Source organism: Colius striatus, chromosome 9 (assembly GCF_028858725.1).
Source record: "Colius striatus isolate bColStr4 chromosome 9, bColStr4.1.hap1, whole genome shotgun sequence".
Classification (NCBI taxonomy): Eukaryota; Metazoa; Chordata; class Aves; order Coliiformes; family Coliidae; genus Colius; species Colius striatus.
This window is the reverse complement of record NC_084767.1, coordinates 11,346,251-11,364,131: the sequence shown is the minus strand read 5'-3', so window position 1 is coordinate 11,364,131 and position 17,881 is coordinate 11,346,251. Positions and strand designations below refer to the sequence as shown.

At 42.2% G+C, this 17,881-nt stretch overlaps 1 protein-coding gene across 1 annotated transcript in view; it reads right to left on the bottom strand.

The window, feature by feature from the left end:
- Window positions 1-17,881, bottom strand: part of CTNNA1 (catenin alpha 1) — a 117,447-nt gene that overhangs the window by 93,703 nt on the left and 5,863 nt on the right. Inside the window, exons 2-3 of the mRNA XM_062001939.1 lie at window positions 7,607-7,713; window positions 5,053-5,248 (exon numbers count right to left, since the gene is read on the bottom strand). Coding sequence (XP_061857923.1) covers window positions 5,053-5,248; window positions 7,607-7,711 — 301 coding nt within the window. The 5' untranslated portion in view covers window positions 7,712-7,713. The remainder of the gene's footprint in view (window positions 1-5,052; window positions 5,249-7,606; window positions 7,714-17,881) is intronic.

Below are 17,881 nucleotides of genomic sequence, written 5' to 3'. Positions count from 1 at the left end.
GCTAATAGGGTTAAAAATCAAAGTTATCCTCTACCCATCCCCAACTGCAACCTTACAAGCTAGTCCCAAAATAAAATGCTATTCCCTTTCAACAGGAGACTTGAAAAGATTTCGTGAGTTTCAAACAGCTTGTCAGAGTGTCAAAAGATAAGCAGCTTCCCAGAATTAAAGGAACATTTAAAGTTGCTGCATATATGTATTTTTCTGCAAATTAAAGAAAGACAACTTTCAGACTTATTTTACACAAGAAAGAGCAACATGAGGTAGTTCTTTTAGCTAGATTCAAGGAGTAAGAGGGAACTCTGTCCTGGCCTAAGGATGCAGCTACTGCATGGTGTGGGCATTAGGAGTTCAAACTGGATCCAGCATGATCTTCCGGTTTTCAAATTTGAACCAGAGGTAACATGGTGAAGTCTGAAAGCAGGATTTCAAGAGTTAAAAGAAATACACTGCAGAAGAGTCAGACTATGAGACTCAGATTATCCAGCTGGTACAAATTCTTATATGAGTAATCTGTTTTTCCAATATAACCTTAGATTTTCACTAGATATTACAAGGGAAAGATAATAAAGCAGAGTCAAGAAAAGAAGAGGCAATGGTAGCCATACTATGATCTTGTCAATAAAGCACTAAGAATTCAATTAAATCTAATGGAACAAAGCCCATTTCAGAAAGAGTAAGATTTCAGTCCATCAAAAGAAAATTACCATTTTCTAGTCTCATTCCCACCATGCCCACAGGGTCTGACAGCACTTTCAGACACCACTATTAATCCTTCTCAGCAGCACGGTACACAATGACCATGACGGAGGGCTTTCCCTATCTGCACACGGATGGATGAAGTGGTACAGAATACAGGCAAGGCAGGGAAGACCTGGGATACATACAGGGACTGATGCTTTCTTTTCCCAAGCTAGAAATTGGTGTTCACACATCACCTTGTACCCTCTGGCACCTTCCAGTTCCAAGCCCGGTTCCAGGCTGCTTTGCCAGCAGGCCAGCTCTCTATCTGCTCACAGCACCTTACAAGAGCTCCCTAAAGGCTGCCTATCAAATGAAGGCAAGCATGAAATCAGAGTTTCAAGACTCTGTAATTCCACATATTGAAGTCTTATTCTACCACTAATGCCACCTTTCATGTCCACCATGAGTATCACAACAGACTGCCCTTGCTTTTTACTATAAAGGACAGGACCCTGTATCTCCTCCTGACATATCAACATGTCACATTAACAGAGTAAACAGACAGCAACAAAAGCTTCTTGTCTTCAATGCAACCCACATAATGCCTACAACACTTGTGTAGTTTGCCAAGAGTAGTCTCAGAGCTCTCTTAGGTTATGGCTTTTCACAGATCTCATTCAATGGCTGGAGGGTTTCTTCTAACACAAGTGGTACACTCCTAAAACATTTTTCTTGCAGGAACAGAACTGAGAACTCTTTCCATCCTTCCAAGAAATTAAGCTAACTGGTCACAACTGAATGTTGGAGTTGAGTTTTCAAAACCACTTCAAATTATTCTGGCCCCCTCCAGCAGAAAAAAGAAATACTTTCCTCTTTCATAGCTTGCCTCATTGCCCAGTTCTGGAGAAACTTCACGCAAACACAGGGCAGAACGACACCATGCTGAATCAGCAGGGTCACTGCCCTGCATTTGCAGTCATGAAATGTTACCAAAAGCCACAAGATTGGCCAGAGCATCCGTGTATTCTCTCACCTCAAACCCTATGCATGGGCTTAAGCTTTCATTTTCGGTCTTTTATGTCAAATTAACATAGGAAGAAACACAACAATAGGAGCAAAGACAATACCCTGGATCCTCACACTCACGTACAGATAAGTTAGTAGCAGTGAACTTTGTCATCACTGCTCCAGGAAAGCAGGAGCAGCAATAGCCTGGTCAGCCTGACCTGAAAGGAATGTCCTTCTCGACTCTGGAGTCTGCAACCTGTCTCAGTGCCAAGCACCTGTGTAAGAAACTGGTTGAGTTCGAAGAGACCTCCCAGCAACATCAGAAGAGACATTTTGATGTACAATCACTCTTCAAAGCTTCATAAGAAGGTAAAAACCTACAAAGATCTCGGAGTGAGGAGAGTAAGACTGGGCAAGGCCTATATTGTCCCTCTTGCCACCCAACAAAACTCCAATGGCACAAACTAACGTAAGACACACTGTAAGGATGCTGAAATCCCAGACCTTCACTTGAGATGTTTTCCCAGCACTGTGTCTTTTATATAATCACAGCAGGAGCTGTACCAAAAACACCAATTTGGGCCTTTGTCCCCATCATTCTGTGCAAAATTTTAAGAAGTTTCACTGCTTTAAAAGAAGTCAACAGCCCAAAGCTTTAAAGGGGCCAAAAATCTTACTCCAGGATATTTCATGGGAACTGGGGCTGTTTAGTCTGGAGAAGAGGAGACTGAGGGGAGATCTTATTAACATTTATAAATATCTAAAGGGTGGGTGTCGGGAGGTTGGGACATCCCTTTTTTCTATAGTAGCTAGCAACAGGACAAGGGGTGATGGGATGAAAAGTTCCACTTAAATATACAAAAACACTCTGTCACTGTGAGGTGACGGAGCCCTGGCACAGGCTGCCCAGAGGGGTTGTGGAGGCTCCTTCCTTGGAGGGCTTCAAGCCCTGCCTGGACACGTTCCTACGCAACCTGATCTAGGTGAGATCTGCTTCTGCAGGGGGTTGCACTGGATGATCTCTAAAGGTCCCTTCCAACCCCTACCATTCTATGAGTCTATGAATGTTTAAATCAAGTTGTAATTTATACTTCCATTATGGAAAAAAAATATCAGGAAGACTTTGAAGATCCACTTCTGTTGATTTAGTATTTAGCCATCCCATCATTCATTCTGAATAGCTCTTAACTTCTTTGTTTTTACCCCCAACAAATGGGATTTTATGAGCAGGCGTGCTCAGTACAATCATGTACCCTCTCCATCTTCTTGCTAGGCTAAAAAAACCAACAATTTTAATTTTCTCTGATGAGACAAGTTATCTATTGTCCTAATCATCTTCATAACCTCTTGTCTACATTCATTCATCTTTTTTTAATATAGTAACTAAACCTCTCCCTACTCTAAATAGAGGCATTATTAATTCTATATTCTGATCTGCTGCTGAAGATAAATTGTGCTGTACATCTATAATCCCACTGCTGCTGTCAGACATACAGATGCTGCTGGTTCACCATCACCCTACTGGTGACCAAGGCACCCAGAGTCTCCTCTCTGCTCTTGTCCCACATTGCAAAAGGCAGATAAAAGCACCAACACTGGCAATTTTGCTAAGTACAAGCTCAGGCTGTGTATGGCACTTCCCTCATTCCTACAGTTCATGAATTCAACTGGTCTACTGCAACATTGGAAACGCTTCTGAAGTGCACGGACTGTATGTAAACATGTATACTGAGAGCTTGTATCTCCCTGCTGTTATTAGCACTACTGAGAACTGCAATCCTCCCCTGGGCATTTGCAGCAGTAAGCCTTCCCTCTGTGGTATCTCATTTTTCACCATTTGCTTCTCATTTCCTCAAAAGGTTTGTTTGGTGTTTTGTTTCCTTACAAAGAGTTGCTCTGCTAAATCTGACCAAACTCTGGCAGCAAGACAGGGCACAGACTCCTGGTAGTGCTGGCTCAGCAGCTCAGCTCTGCAACAGTGTCTCCCAAAATGATGGTGGGCACCAGGCAGGCAAATCACTCAAGTTTAATCATCCACCCAGCTTCAGAAAGCAGATAGTTATTCTCCCTATGCACCGTATTTCCTGCAAGTTATAGACAGTAAAAAGGGAAGAACTGAAAGGACATCAAGGTGGGAAGTTATTTCACTCCAGCACCTCTCAGCTATGAATTCCACCTCTTCTATCAAAGATCTACAGAGCAGGAAACTTCTGACATCAAGTCTACGTGTAACATCAAAATCAAGGAAGTGCCAAGAAACAAGTGAAAGGGTCACTCTGAAGGTTTTGACATCAGTCTCTCCTTGCTACCAGCTTCTCACTGTAATATGCAACTACAAATTCAGCTAATGGAATTTCTCATTCTCAGGGACTGAGTACGGCTCCCTTGCTCACTAATATCACTGAGTCTCATTTGAAGGTACTCACAGATGAGCTCAGACTCTCAATTCCAAGCAGCAATCAAGCAAGTACCAAGAATTAAAGGCTCCAAGACAAAGGGGTCTCTTCTGCTGTTGTTTTTTTTGTGGTTAAATTAAGCTAAGTCAATTAGCCAGTTATATTGCAGCCTTCTTATGTTGATCTTTCTTTGGTCTGTCAACCAGGCTTGTCTGGAACTTAGAACCATTTTCGACTAATATTTCATCACTATGCAACTTCAACTACAAACAAGTAATTAATGCTAATGTATTTTCTTTTTTTTCAGCAGTAGCAGCAGCCACCATTAATACCAGTTGACTGGGTTTCACTGAAGCAGAGAAAAGGCTCATGACTGAAAGAATGATAAATGATTTATGAGCAACAATATTTACTAGTGCATATTTTAGAGTAAGTCAGCTCCATAGGCTTTTCTTGCAGGTCTTTCAGAGAGAGTAAAAAAGAAAATGATAAAAATCAATAGTAGATGTGGAAGGAGGAAGTCTGGAATATTTAATCAAGGTCCCTGCATTCTGTTTGTAGCTGTTCACATTTTGCATATTCAAGACACCCAGCTCTGTCAAGTCAACACTCAGCTCCTCCTCCTCCAATGCTATTTCCTATACATTCGAACACTGAAGTTCATGACATATCTGAGACATATATAAGCAGAGAGGGAACTTCACTTTTTAGCCTAAACTGAGCTTTTAAATGCCCTTCAAAGAGTCAGCCCTCCTGCTTGTCTTCTCATCTCTGCTTGGGACATCCAATGTCCAGATCTCCCCATTCGTGTTATTCCGCAAGGAAGCCAGCGAGACAAGCTGAGAGTCCGGGCAAAGTGGAGAGGCACAGAGTCATCAGAAGCAACAGCAAAAGGGAAATGAGAACAGTTCTACTTACTCTGGAAACCCAGAGGTTTCCACGCTATAAGATATGTAGCTCTCACCTTGCTTACGAACATCTTCGACAGCCGCCACCAGCTCCTCTTTAAGGAACTGGCTTTCTTTTGCAATTTTGTCTCCTTTCTCCAGGAAATTCTCTGTTGCTTGTTCAACTGAAGCAGCCAAAACATGGGCCTTCTTAGAACGTCCTCGCTTTTTGTTAGAGGGGCCCTTGTTACTAGTGTTAACCAGTGTTGTTACCTAAAGGCATAGGTAGAAGGAATAAAATGAAAACAATTAAGCAAATCAGAAGTTTATCAGTAAGACAGTAAGACCTCACGTAGTTTTTCTAGACAGCATAGAGCTAATAACTGCACTACTGCCAGCTCTGAAGATTAAACCCACAGACAAGTGTTTTTCACGTCTCTTTAAACATTACCATGCTTCTTGAGTCCTTAAATGAGCGTTATAAATTTAGCTACACTGCTCAGAGATTTTTCTTATTGGCAGCAGACCTGAACATTTCATTTTAAGAATTGAGATCTATTTGTATTTTTGATAAACTGTAATCTCATGAACAGGCCAGAGCTACTTGGCACCACATAAGAAGAAATCAAGTTGGGAGTAATTAGTCTGGGACATGTTCTTATATGACCTGATCTAGGTGGACCTGCTTCTGCAGGGGAGTTGGGACTACATGATCTCTAAATGTTCCTTCCAACCCCTACCACTGTTTGATAGCTCTCGAGGCCTCTAAGACCCTAAACAAAACTGAAGTCATTATCTACTGAAATCTAGCAACACAGTTATCTTTTCAGACCAGAACAGTACTACAGCCAAGGGACTAGAAGCAGAGCAAAGAGCTTCCTAGAGATCACTGTTTTCCTAGAACAACCAAAATTGAACTTTCATTATCCTCCTGCAATCAACAAATATTGCCAGGAGTTCTGATTTAGACTGAAGCCCTGCTAGGAGCTGGCCACCAGGTACTCCTTCAGCTCAGGATCAGGATCTGTTCCCTTTAATCAAACACAGAGAGAGGTCACAGAATCCACACGTGCTTTGCCATTCACGTTCCCCCCCCTTCCTCATCTCCTTTTCTTCAGTGTAGGAAAACACATACAAAGCTACTTCAGAGGGACATTAAATTACAACACTAAAAATATTACTACGCTGGAAAGCCCAAGGACTGCTGACAAAAAGGTCCTCAGAGCAGAATCCATCTTCTCAGAAGGTGGATTCAGAGAGGGAAAGCCATCAGTTGTGAATATTGCTGTCAGTTAATGGGGAGAATCTGTATCAGGTAGTCTCATTTCACCATGTACTACAAATAAATAATAAGTTGCATCAAGGCAACTTACTCTCCTTTCCTATCTGTATTCTCCCAGTCACATCATTCACAAGGTTTGGGATTGACAGTACAGCCATTGCGCTGCTTGAAGAATAATTGACACTGAACTTGGACATGAAGATCCTATAAACAAGTTTACTTTGTTAAACTTGCCAAATTAGGACAATTTTTCTTAAGGCAGTACTCCATCAGTAACTCCAACTAAAAAAGTTACACAGTACCTCATCCAGCTGCCCATCTGAGTATCTGGAGAGAACCAAGGGTGGGTACAGCCAGCAGCTTGGCGATTAAAAGGCTGTTAATACTGGAAACAGAACTCAGTTGATGGGGTTTCAGCTTAGCAGAAGTTGCATCCAGTTCATACCAGTATTTCAGGAAAACAATGCTGGAGAAGAGTTAATTGTCTCCAGCACACCTTCACTGCCAGATTTGCTAGAAAATCTTTTCCAAAACCCCCGATACACACAGCTTACATTTACTCACAAAGCTTACTCTAGCTTCCCTATATTCTCCAGTGCATTTAGCTGGGCAATGTACACCACCCAGAAACAAGCTTTTATTCACCAATCCAGCAGAAAACATACATAGAAATTAAAAGAAAGTACCTATGTCTTGTAAATTATATACTAAAACACTACTGAATGCCATGAAAGCATACTTCTTGAGTTGAATTTGATTAGGATGGGTCAGTCAAGGTCTATTTACAACACAAGGCTGTTCTCAACTGGTTGCAAGCATTCCCATAATATATTTCACCATTAACTCAAGTCTCCTTCCAAAAGGAACTCTAAACACAGGTAATCTCAAAGAAAAAAGATACCAACAAACTCAGAGACCCTGCTTCTAGCAGGCACTAATATCCTCATGGTAAAGGACTTCTGTCATTCCCAGATACCAGTTTCTATATGATACGTAGCACAGCGTTTTAGAGGCTCAACAACTAAGCTGCATACCACTCAAAACACAAGTGAGAAACAGCACTGCAGTAGTAGTGACATTACTTGCCAACATGCATTTCTGCACTTCGAACTGCAATACTGTGTCTTGCCAGGTGATGAAGCAGCACAGTCTTTCCTGACTCATGCCTAATAACTGTTAGAATACAACTGAACACAGAAATCACTTGTACACTCTTTTCCATCTTGGGTTTTGCAGTGGTTTTGGTTGTATAATTTAAGCTTTGAAAGTACTTAATTGAAATAATAGATCAAATCAGGTAATCATCCTTATGAAGGTGGGGTTTTTGCAATCCTCCCTTTTTTTCCTACCTGTGTTACGAGAGGCTCAAGTAGTCTTTCAACTGCCAGAGTTCTTATCTCCAAGCTTTTCGGGTCCCATTTGAAGTTAACGTTGCCTGCAGTAACAGCAGTCATTTCTAGAAGCAGAAGAGAGTTACATGACTACAGTTTAGTATTAATGCTCTTGGAATGTATTTTAAAACTAAATTAAAGTGGAGGCCATTAAACACTCAACACATCCATGCAGCATATATTATGGAAGAATTAGTTTTGGTTCAACCAGCAACAGTTTAAACAATTACCTGTTATGGCAATAAACAGACATTACCTGTACAGTTTGGTTAGAGAAAAACAAAACAAAAGCACACCAAAATCTATTCAAAAGTCACAAGACTTTTTTCAGAGTAATGAAAAGATGGAAGTGTGGGCAACTCATCAGTGGTCCCAAGCAATGAAGAAGGACCTCACAGGTAGGGAGGCAGTTTACCCACAAAGCTGTGGGCCACACAGCTAATCCCTTCTCAGTTTCTGCTGCCTCTCTCCAGGGTCAGCTGTCCTGTGCTCCCAGACTGGCCTCAAGACCCTGCCCACGGTCTTGGAGGAGCAGAAGGCGGCACGACATCAACAGCACCAGAAAGCTGACAGTTTTGTCAGCTCCACAAGTCACTACCCCAAACACTGTCGAAGTGGGAGGCAGTTTCTAAACACAACTCATTCAATTGACCTATTCATCCAATTCACCTTTTGGAACTACAGTGGTAAAACAGTGAGTGTAAGCTTCATAAAGCCAGAAAATCCAGTTGGTTCTTATTTAACAGCTTATGTATCTACTTCACTTCCCCTTAACATTTACATAGCAGGGGAAAGCAGATTTGCATGAAGAGATCTGTTAAAAGCTGTCACCGAGCCGTTCCTTCCCGCTACAGTTTTATATCAACATCCCAATGGAACAGCAAATATGATTATGGGAGAAGTTTAGTGAAACTACTAAAATAGCTCTGCTTTCAAAACCAGCAGTCTAAAAAAATACTAAACTACAAGAGATCACTAGACCATCATGCTGTACAGCATCACAGTATTAGAGGAATAACCAGAACCATCATTTCAGTATTTACAAGTCCATAAAACCAGTTCATACCACTTCAGACTTAATAGACTCCAGCTCTTCCCGCTTTAAGTTACCCCAAAATTCAAGATCAGATTAAACCCCACATCTACAGCTTTATATTTTTTTAAAAGTCAGGAAAAGAAGCACATTTCCAAAGCCTCCTTCCACCCCTTTTCCTAAGCACCTACTGCTAAAGTTGTTTTAAAGTGGTATTAGCTGGTAATTTTAAATCCTGCTCTGGACAGGGCATTGTCTGCATAGCATCTCAGCAGACAGATTGCTCTGACAGCACCAGATGTCCCCAAGCTGCCAGACAAGCACAACGTCCCATTATTTTCAAGCAGCAGGAGGCAAGGCACTAATTTTGGTAACCGAGGATGTTCACGATACATACCAACAACCAACGGTTTTATACCGACACTGCCAGTTAAACATGCAGAAACAGCACAGACGTGGCTGCTCGTCTCCCACTGAAGAATAAAACCTCTTGGGCACTTGAGAAATTCAGCCTGCGAGGGTGTGAAGAAGCCAGGGATTTACACTGCCTGGCTTCAGGCCACAGCACCTCCAGGGCAGGCTGATCCTTGGACATTACAGAGATTCTCTCAGAGCACAGGTGCAACACAATAGATTAAATACTCGCTGCACTACTGAAAAACGCCTCTTTGCCCTGAAAAACCTACACACTGTCACACACCAAAGTACAACTTTGCAAGGTGCAAAGTAGGAATATTCACCTAACCTGCATTCAGCTTTCCACTTCCGCCCACACTCCCAGTGCCTACACTGTGGGAAAGAAAGGAAACTTACGAAGCTGAATGCTTGGGGGAAAAAAATAACGTAAAATAGGAAGAGACTGATCTATGCCAGCACACATAACTTTACTGACTATTTTACATCAAAAAGCTTAAAGAGATAAAGGGTTCTAGCTTCAGTGGCAGAGGTACACTAGGCTGCAGAGACCCCCAGTGAGCTGAGGGTGGAGGATGACAGCCACCTCCTCCTCCTCCTCACCCTACTTCTGACACTTTTAGTGAGTCCTGCGAACTCACTAACTCTCCTGCTCTCCCTAACACTTTCTTTTTCTTTTTCTGGTCCTGCTTTGCACTGGCTTGTGCATGATCCAGATGCTGATGGCAAGCTGTGAAATGCTCTTTAACCCCGGCAATATCCTACCCTTCACAAGGGATTTCACTGGTTTATTCCCTCTTGATTAGCTCAGCATGAATGCTTCCTACATAACAAGCCAAGAAAAAGATGCTGAAAGGCTTTATGGTTTCTGAGAAACATACCCAGAGCTCTGGAAAGCCCATTAGGTTTCCTGGTGAAAGCTGTTTCTATATCTTTAACACTGTTATGCCTCTTGCAGAAACAAAAGTGCAGGATGAGGCAACTGTGAGAAGATACATTAATTGTATTAGTAGGATAATGAAGGCAATTAATCTGCAAACACGTTAGTATGATAGTTGACGAATTAGCCAAAAGTAATGGTCTATAAAACCACTTAGTATGAACTTTATTGACATTTATCTGAAAAGCATAGGATATCAAATCCACTGTTTGGTAGCGAGGACTTGGCTATCATTGGTACATTGTAGTATATTTGTTCAGTTCAATGCTCGTGAAGAATACAGAAACAGGCTGTAGCGTACAAATACTCACGTGAATGGGGTGGGTTTAGGGACAGAAGGACAACTGCCTGGGCTGTGCTAAAGCAGGGCTGCACTCCCACCATGAGAATGCCCCAGTTCCCTGCGATGGGTTGTGTCCCTCTGACCGTTGAACTCTTGCCTCATTGAATTCAAGTATGGCACCAGGTAGTACAACAAATGAGACAATATTCTAGCAGACAGTTTAGTTGTTGGCTCTTGAAGAGCACACCACAATTCTCACAATGCCTGCAATAACTGCAACAGCTCATAAAGAGGACATCTCCCTCGAAGAAGGATGTAAAACTCAGGCCAGCAAAGGTTTCAGACAGCTGGGATGGAAATGGGTTCTCCAGTCTAAAGACTGACCACATGCAGGACACACAGCAGCACATGCACTCAAAGCAGGAATTTCAGGGACAAAGCAGCACAGAGAACACAGTGGAATAGAATCTGAAGTGCTGGGATATATAGAAAGACACCACCACACAAGGAGTTGGGGCTGCTCAGCCTGTGGTTTCATAAGCAGCAAGAAAGCTGCTTAAAACCCGACGCTCATCCTCCCACACCACTCTAGGAACTCATTCCCATCCTCACGTCACACCCTCTCTGTACTGGCACAGCTTTCCCCATGGCTGAGTGATTAACCAGATGGGGAAAGAGCTGATTTGGCTGGAGAGAAAGAAATCCATTTTTGTAGGGTGGGCTGAGATCCCCATCTGGTTCACCCTACCACCACAGATACCGCTGTGAGCAAAGCTTGCTTTGGTGAGAGATGGCTACATCAGCTGGCACCGATGGCAAACCACTTCAAGTGGAAACAGGGCAATGTTGGATGTCCCAGCCAAGCTCAAATCAAGTGCCACTGAAAACACAGCATCAAAGGTGGCACTGCAGAGCACGGGAATGCCCTCCTAGTATATCTGCTGCTCAGATACATGAAGCCCCAACCTTAAACTATGCTCATGGTCCAGCATATTAACTGTAAACCCTGCAAGGGTTATTACACTGGTTGTTGATGGTTCTCATTATTGTTGTAGATGGTTCAAGAGTAATACAATTACATCTCACTGAGAGTTCAGTGAGCTTGCAAGGATGTGAGAGTGGAGAAAGAAGAGTTCAGGGACAACACTTCCAAATTTCTCTGGTACCTCCAGAAACTTCACAACTTCCAGCCCAGAGGCATTGCAGGACAACTTGCTCCTTACTTTATACAAAGAAGCAAAATCTTGTCAACATCTAAGACCAAGAAGTCTCTGTTATACTTTTAAGCAAACGCTGCCTTAGTCCTACCTATCCTTTTGCTGCCACAAACCTACCTGAAACCTGCATCTACGCTGGCACACCCCAATGTGGTGAGCTACTTCAGGGAGCCCAAATGGTCTCAAGGGTGAGCCAGTTGAAATCAAAATTACCTTGCCACATTACTGTCCTGAAGAAGGAAGTGAGATTGCACAGGGAAGAAGACAGGACTGCAGCAGCACTGAAATGAACTCTGTCCCCAGACTGCATGCAATGCAGGCCTCAGCCCTGTTCAGGAGAGGGGAGGGCACATAGCAGGATGTATTAAACTGCTGGGGCTGCACTTCTATACCACATGGAATGAGTTGGCCTGCTGGGAACACACTGAAGGTGATATGTGTACAGCAGTCTTCCCAAAAGCCATGGCTAAAGGTTGCAGTGCTTCCAAAAACTGGCAATTCAAGCTTTTAAGGATAAGTTCAGACACCTACTTCCAGAATATTGGCACGTAAATAATTCCTAGATTTTGGCAAGCACAGGAATGTAGTTCTGTGGCTTCTCTGCAGAATTGTCCTGAAGGTACCCAAAGCTTTTCAGAAAGCCCATGAAGGAGTAGTATTTCAACACTGAGCTCTGCAAACCAACAGATTCATGAAAGGCCTAGTGCTCATAGTCCTGTTATTTCCAGGTTGTACTCCCATGCACACTCAAAGGCTGTGCTGGCTTTATCTCAAGCACTACTAAACCAGTAAGTTCAACATGCTATGAGACCCTGCAGCCTCCTAGCATCTGAGTCAGAGCAAATATCTGCAGTTACACAGCATCTCTAACTGTCCATCTCTCCTGTGCTGCAACTTCAGTCCCATCTGAATAGTCTTTTACGTGTCATCTTCCATCAGCCTTCAAATTTTAACTATCCTATCAGACTGCTTTCTAAAAGCTTTTCAACTACGTTCACTTTCTTTCTTAAGGAAGCCAGTATTCAAACAGTGGTCCCTCTAGCAGAGCAGGGGGCTAACCTGGGCTTGCACAATAAGCTGCATGCTGAACTCAAGTATTATGCTAGCCAAAATAGCCAACAAAAGAGCACAGTACGAGAACATTTTACACCTAGGAGGACATTCTCCATTTTAACGCCTTTTCTGCTACCCACCTAGTTGGTCCCCATTTTGTACAGCTGATTGTAATACTCACTCAATTGCATTATTTTGCAGCTTACTTCTTTCTCTCATATTTCTTTAAGCAGCCACAGTCAGTTTGAATGATAACCCTGTTCTCTAACATGCTTGCAGACCGCTTTTGGATATGTATCTATGATATGTATCTATTACTATGCAATGCAATGACAACAGCCCTTACTCCATCACCCAGGTCATGAGGATGGAACACAGTGTGATTCCAGACACAATGATCCAGCTTCATCTTCCAGACAGAAAATGAACCGGTGTCCTTGTTTCCAAGGGAATCTTTTTAGTTTTGTTTGGTTACCTAAGTACCTAACCCATCTGATAAGCAGCAGGGATCCTTTACCCTTGCTGACAACAGAAGACAGCAGATAAGTATCTCTGGGAACTGGGTATCTAACATACAGCACTAACAGAAATCTTCTGCACATTTTTGGTTTCAAAAAGGTTCAGGCACATTCCAAATTAAATCCAGCTCTCATGCAGAGGCTTCATATCCTGCCCCACTGACAACTCAAAACTTTTTTCTTGCATATTCCTAGTTATAAGGAAAACAAAGTTTCATTCTTGCCCTTTGGTCTCCATATTAGTCACCCCATTGCACAAACAAAGCACTGCTCCTCTCACAAGCTGAATAGCTGCTAGTCAACTATATTTGGTATACACGATGCTTTTCAAGGAGGATTTTGGTGAGTTTGATTTAAGCTGGCTTTCTTTAACATCAGGTATACACAATTACAAACAGTCATCCTTTCCTAACACAGTCTTCAACCTTCAAATTCGTCTGCTCAGACACCAAATCTCCTCCACCACAAATGCCAGGAAGGCACCATCTCCTCAGAAATCCTTACTGCTAGAATTTCACAATCTTAACTATCAATGTAAACTCAGGTGTTGCACTTACCATGTTCTTTGATTATCAAAACATTTCTGCCATTTGAATATATTCAACTTTGCTACACACTTTTCCAGAGGCTGTAGTATCCAGCTGAGCAAAAAGAAGAAATTCCAGTTCAGATAAGGCTGTTTATCACCAGTACCATTCCAGAGCCAGCTCTCATCATCTGGTTTTGTATGCTTTTCTCTCTGTTGCAGTTAAGGCCTATAGAGAGGCATCTGAAACTGCTCATCAGAAAGCTTTGCACAACCAGGAACAAATAAATCCTTCTCTACTTCTCCATTTGTTTAGCAAATCTTTACACCTCGCTACTGGGTTAATAGATACAATCTAATCTGGTGTCCCTACAAAACTAAATGAAGTTTATACTTGTTTTCTCTTCCATATGGGTGTTATCTGCTGCGTTGTTACCAAAGCCAGCAGCATGTCAAAGAGTGCCTATCATCTTTTCCCCTCTGGAAGCACAGCCCACCCCAAATCATGAACCACCACATGAAAGTAGATATGGGGCATATCACCAAAGATGCAACACACTTGCCAAAGCAGTATGTGCTTCCTCATAACAGCTTCCCAGCCACCACAGGACTGTGGATTTGAACTTATTTTCATTCCAATACCAGGAACACACTCTGTAACAACAGGTTTTCTTGCCTGCATTGTGGTCTAGCTATCATGAAGAGGATGGAAGGCACACTCTGCACGAGGAGCTTCACTGTGGTGCTCCTGAGACCACCACAGCGATTTCACAAATAGAGATGAAGTGGGTTTTGGAGAGACATCAGTGCTAACAGCAGCCTCTTGTCTTCAGTTACATAAGCACTAGGCTCTGATCATTTTATTTTTGCCAGGATTGATTGCCTCAAAGGAGACAGAAAGGAGGCCCACAACAAGCCAATTCACAGCAATCATAGGCAATTAGTAGCTTATTTATGTCCTACTAAGGCTCCAGTTCATGGGTGACACCCCGAAAGAATGCAAGAATCAAACTCCTGCTCATGCCCATTCAACTGTTCAGGTTGATATCCCTGTATGTCCCAATGGTTTACTTCTGCACCATTTTAAGTTCCCAAAACTCAAACAGCATTTCAACTACATACAGAAAATTGATTTTTTTTTTTAATGTGTTTTCTAAAAAACACTTTTTCCTCAAAAAAAACCCCAAATCCCAACCTTTCATGAAAGGCACCTATTAATAGCAAATCCATTCACCCTGCACAATAACACCGGTGCACACCTGCAACATTAGCACCATGAAAGACAACTTCCAAAATCAGAACAAGCAATCACTGGATTTTTAACTGCTGCATTTCAGCTGTGTGCTCTTTGGATCAGGACTGTGATGCTCTGCTCATGCAGAAAGGCAACACGCTTGCATTTCAAGCGAAAAAAAACCCAACTCTAACTACTTTCAACTAACTTTTATATCCCTGATTTAAACTCTCAAACATAGCCCTCTCTCAACCTCATTGCTCCCATTTGAGCCTATAGTGACAGCATTTGTAAACAAAACAAGGGAGCTCAGTCTGGAAAGAGGGATAGTATAGCCTAGGTGAGTTTTGTATGTCTGCTGGACCACTGTGATCCAAGTACTGAAGGCCTTTGCAACCTCACAGTGTCTCTTCCCACCCTTGAGGCAGAACACCCTGCAAAGCTTCCCTAAAACCATTAGGAAAGAATGGAAGAAAAGCTCACTGTCACTCTCAGAATCACAGCAAGCATTTCAAGACCTAGGGAAACACCATTAGTGAAGATGTAATAACTAGGCCGGGGCTACAGAGCATGGCTCTTCAAACCCCAAACTCCACTAGCACAGGCCCCAATTGCCACCCTTAAGTTAGCAATGAATGCAAGAACGGGCAGCCTTTTAATAAATTACATTTTTGCCACAAGTACTCTTCAAATAAGACAAGAAGTTTGATATAAATTAGTCGACTTTATCAGCTGGCACAAGAATTTGCCAGTGCTGCAAAATTTATTCTTGCTTAGCTTGCAAAAACCCCAGTGAAGGCTGGCAATAAAAGGAAAAGAAAACCTGAGTATTTTTGTTCTGATCTTCTTCAGTGCTCAATCTGCAATAAAAAGCATCATTTAAGCTTCAGAGTCAGAAATAACCAGAATCTGACCCCACTCAAACCGCTTTTTCCTTCCTAAATTGATACGCTGTTATGCAATACCCTTCAGTGCTTTTAGCTGACCACATCTTCTAAATCCAGACCTTCATTAACAAGTCTAAAATTGTCAGAAGAATACAAAATACTGGTGCTGTTTGAGCTGACACACGTGTTTGGAAGAACTGGGACTCATACAATTAAAGGTTTGATAAGAGACAGTTTGCTTAAACATGGGAAGAAATGGACAGTCTTGTATCAAAAGACTAGACATTCTTTCTCAATTTCATGCTCAGGGTAGCAGCAACTGAAAACTAAACAAAACTTCAGTGTTACAAGAGGGGGAAAAAAGGTTTTCTTTAGTTCTCTCTGTTTGCAAAAACTACTAAGAGGCAAAAAGAGGCACTGAAGCAAAGGAGAACATGAGTTTAAAGACCCTGCACAGTAAAGTTTTTCTCCCAGTTTCTCGAAAAAGCATTCCCTTTTCAGTCCTTCCCTCTGACTTGGGAACACTGTCAGTCTTCCCTAAAAATTACACAGTCATTATTTTTTAAAGAAAGAAAAAGTAACAAAACCCACAGGTGATAAGGCTGAGAATTTCACTTTATGCTCACAGCAGCCTTCAGAGACATCCCTTAGCTCTAAACAATGAATTAGTTTCATGGGAAGAAGAATTGTGCCATTACTGCACATCCCCAGACAATTCCCAATTTGCAGCTCCACCAATAGATGCTGTGAGTTAAGAAGGGAGAAGAAAAAATTCATCACAAAAATAAACCTCAGGAAGAAGAGTGAACACAAATGTAATGCTGAAGCATTTGTTTGGATGAGTTAAGTATCTTTTAAATGACTGCAATTATATGGAAGAATATATAAGGCTGGATGCTCTACCACACACCATCTCCTCTCCCCGCCAACTGCCAACAAGGCTGTAGGCACCGAGAACACGGAGGGCACTGACTGATGAGAACTTTGCTGTCTCTTCAGGAGAGCAAAGCGAGCAATAATAAAAACACACTGGTGTGATTAATTTTTGGATGCTTCCCAGAGTGAGTCGCCAGAACTACCTTCAGTCAAGTACATGCTCGCTAAAGGGGCACAGCAGTGCAGGGGAATCAGAGCTAGCAACGATCCGCCTGGACAGGAATTGTTTCCAGTCACTGCCTTAGCATATGCAGAATCAATCAAAGCAACTTCTGTTTAAAAACAAAACAACAGAAATTTCATGGACCTACCCACGTTTCATAAAAGCAACAGGAAGGAACTAGGTTTGAGAGGAAGGAGTCACTGCTTGGATAGTCTTGCTGGGGGGAAAAAAGGGATTTTAAGCCAGTAACACAGACATTTACAGAGTGGAAATCAACCTGTATCTGATTAAAGACACATTTTCTTTCTCCACCCCTTCTCCTCACTCCCAGGAACAGGAAACAAGACAAAGCTACTGAACAAAAAACAAACAGATGAGCTAAGAAATCCCATTCAATTGGCTTTACACTGGTGCTTTGCCTCTGGTTCTGCTGAACACTGCACCTTTCACCAATAACCACTGACTTTTCCCTAGGCCCATGATAACATTCTGTTAAACATAATCAAATTGTCTTAACACATTCCTGCAAACTAAGTAAAACAGCTTCAAACACCTGATGCTGAAGTATTGAGGCACCCAGGCCACAAACGAATTTTCTTGTTTCCTCGAGGTGATAAGCTTTTAACCCATCACAACTCATTTGCATTACTCTGTTGTGCTACAAATAAACCTACTAGCTTTTTTCATGTTTTCCTATTTTTGGATCCTGATTATTGCACCTTATGTCCTTATTTTTCTCCTTAATCCCAGATAGGAGAGAGGTGGAAAAAGCCATCCACATAGTGCCACTGCACTATTGATTGTCCCAGTACAAAAGCAAAGTGTTGTGATCGAGGACTTGCCCAGCAGTGGAAGTGTCATGGAGGTACAAATAAGGGCTCTGCCTGCTTTCCTGAAAGCTTTCCCCACATCCCTACTTGCAGGATGCATTGTTTAACGTCAGTTAGGAAAGGCATTTCCAGCTGTAACGGCAGTGGTTTGTAATTAAACACATCTTTCAAAAAGTGGAAGTGGCAGGAACTACAAAGC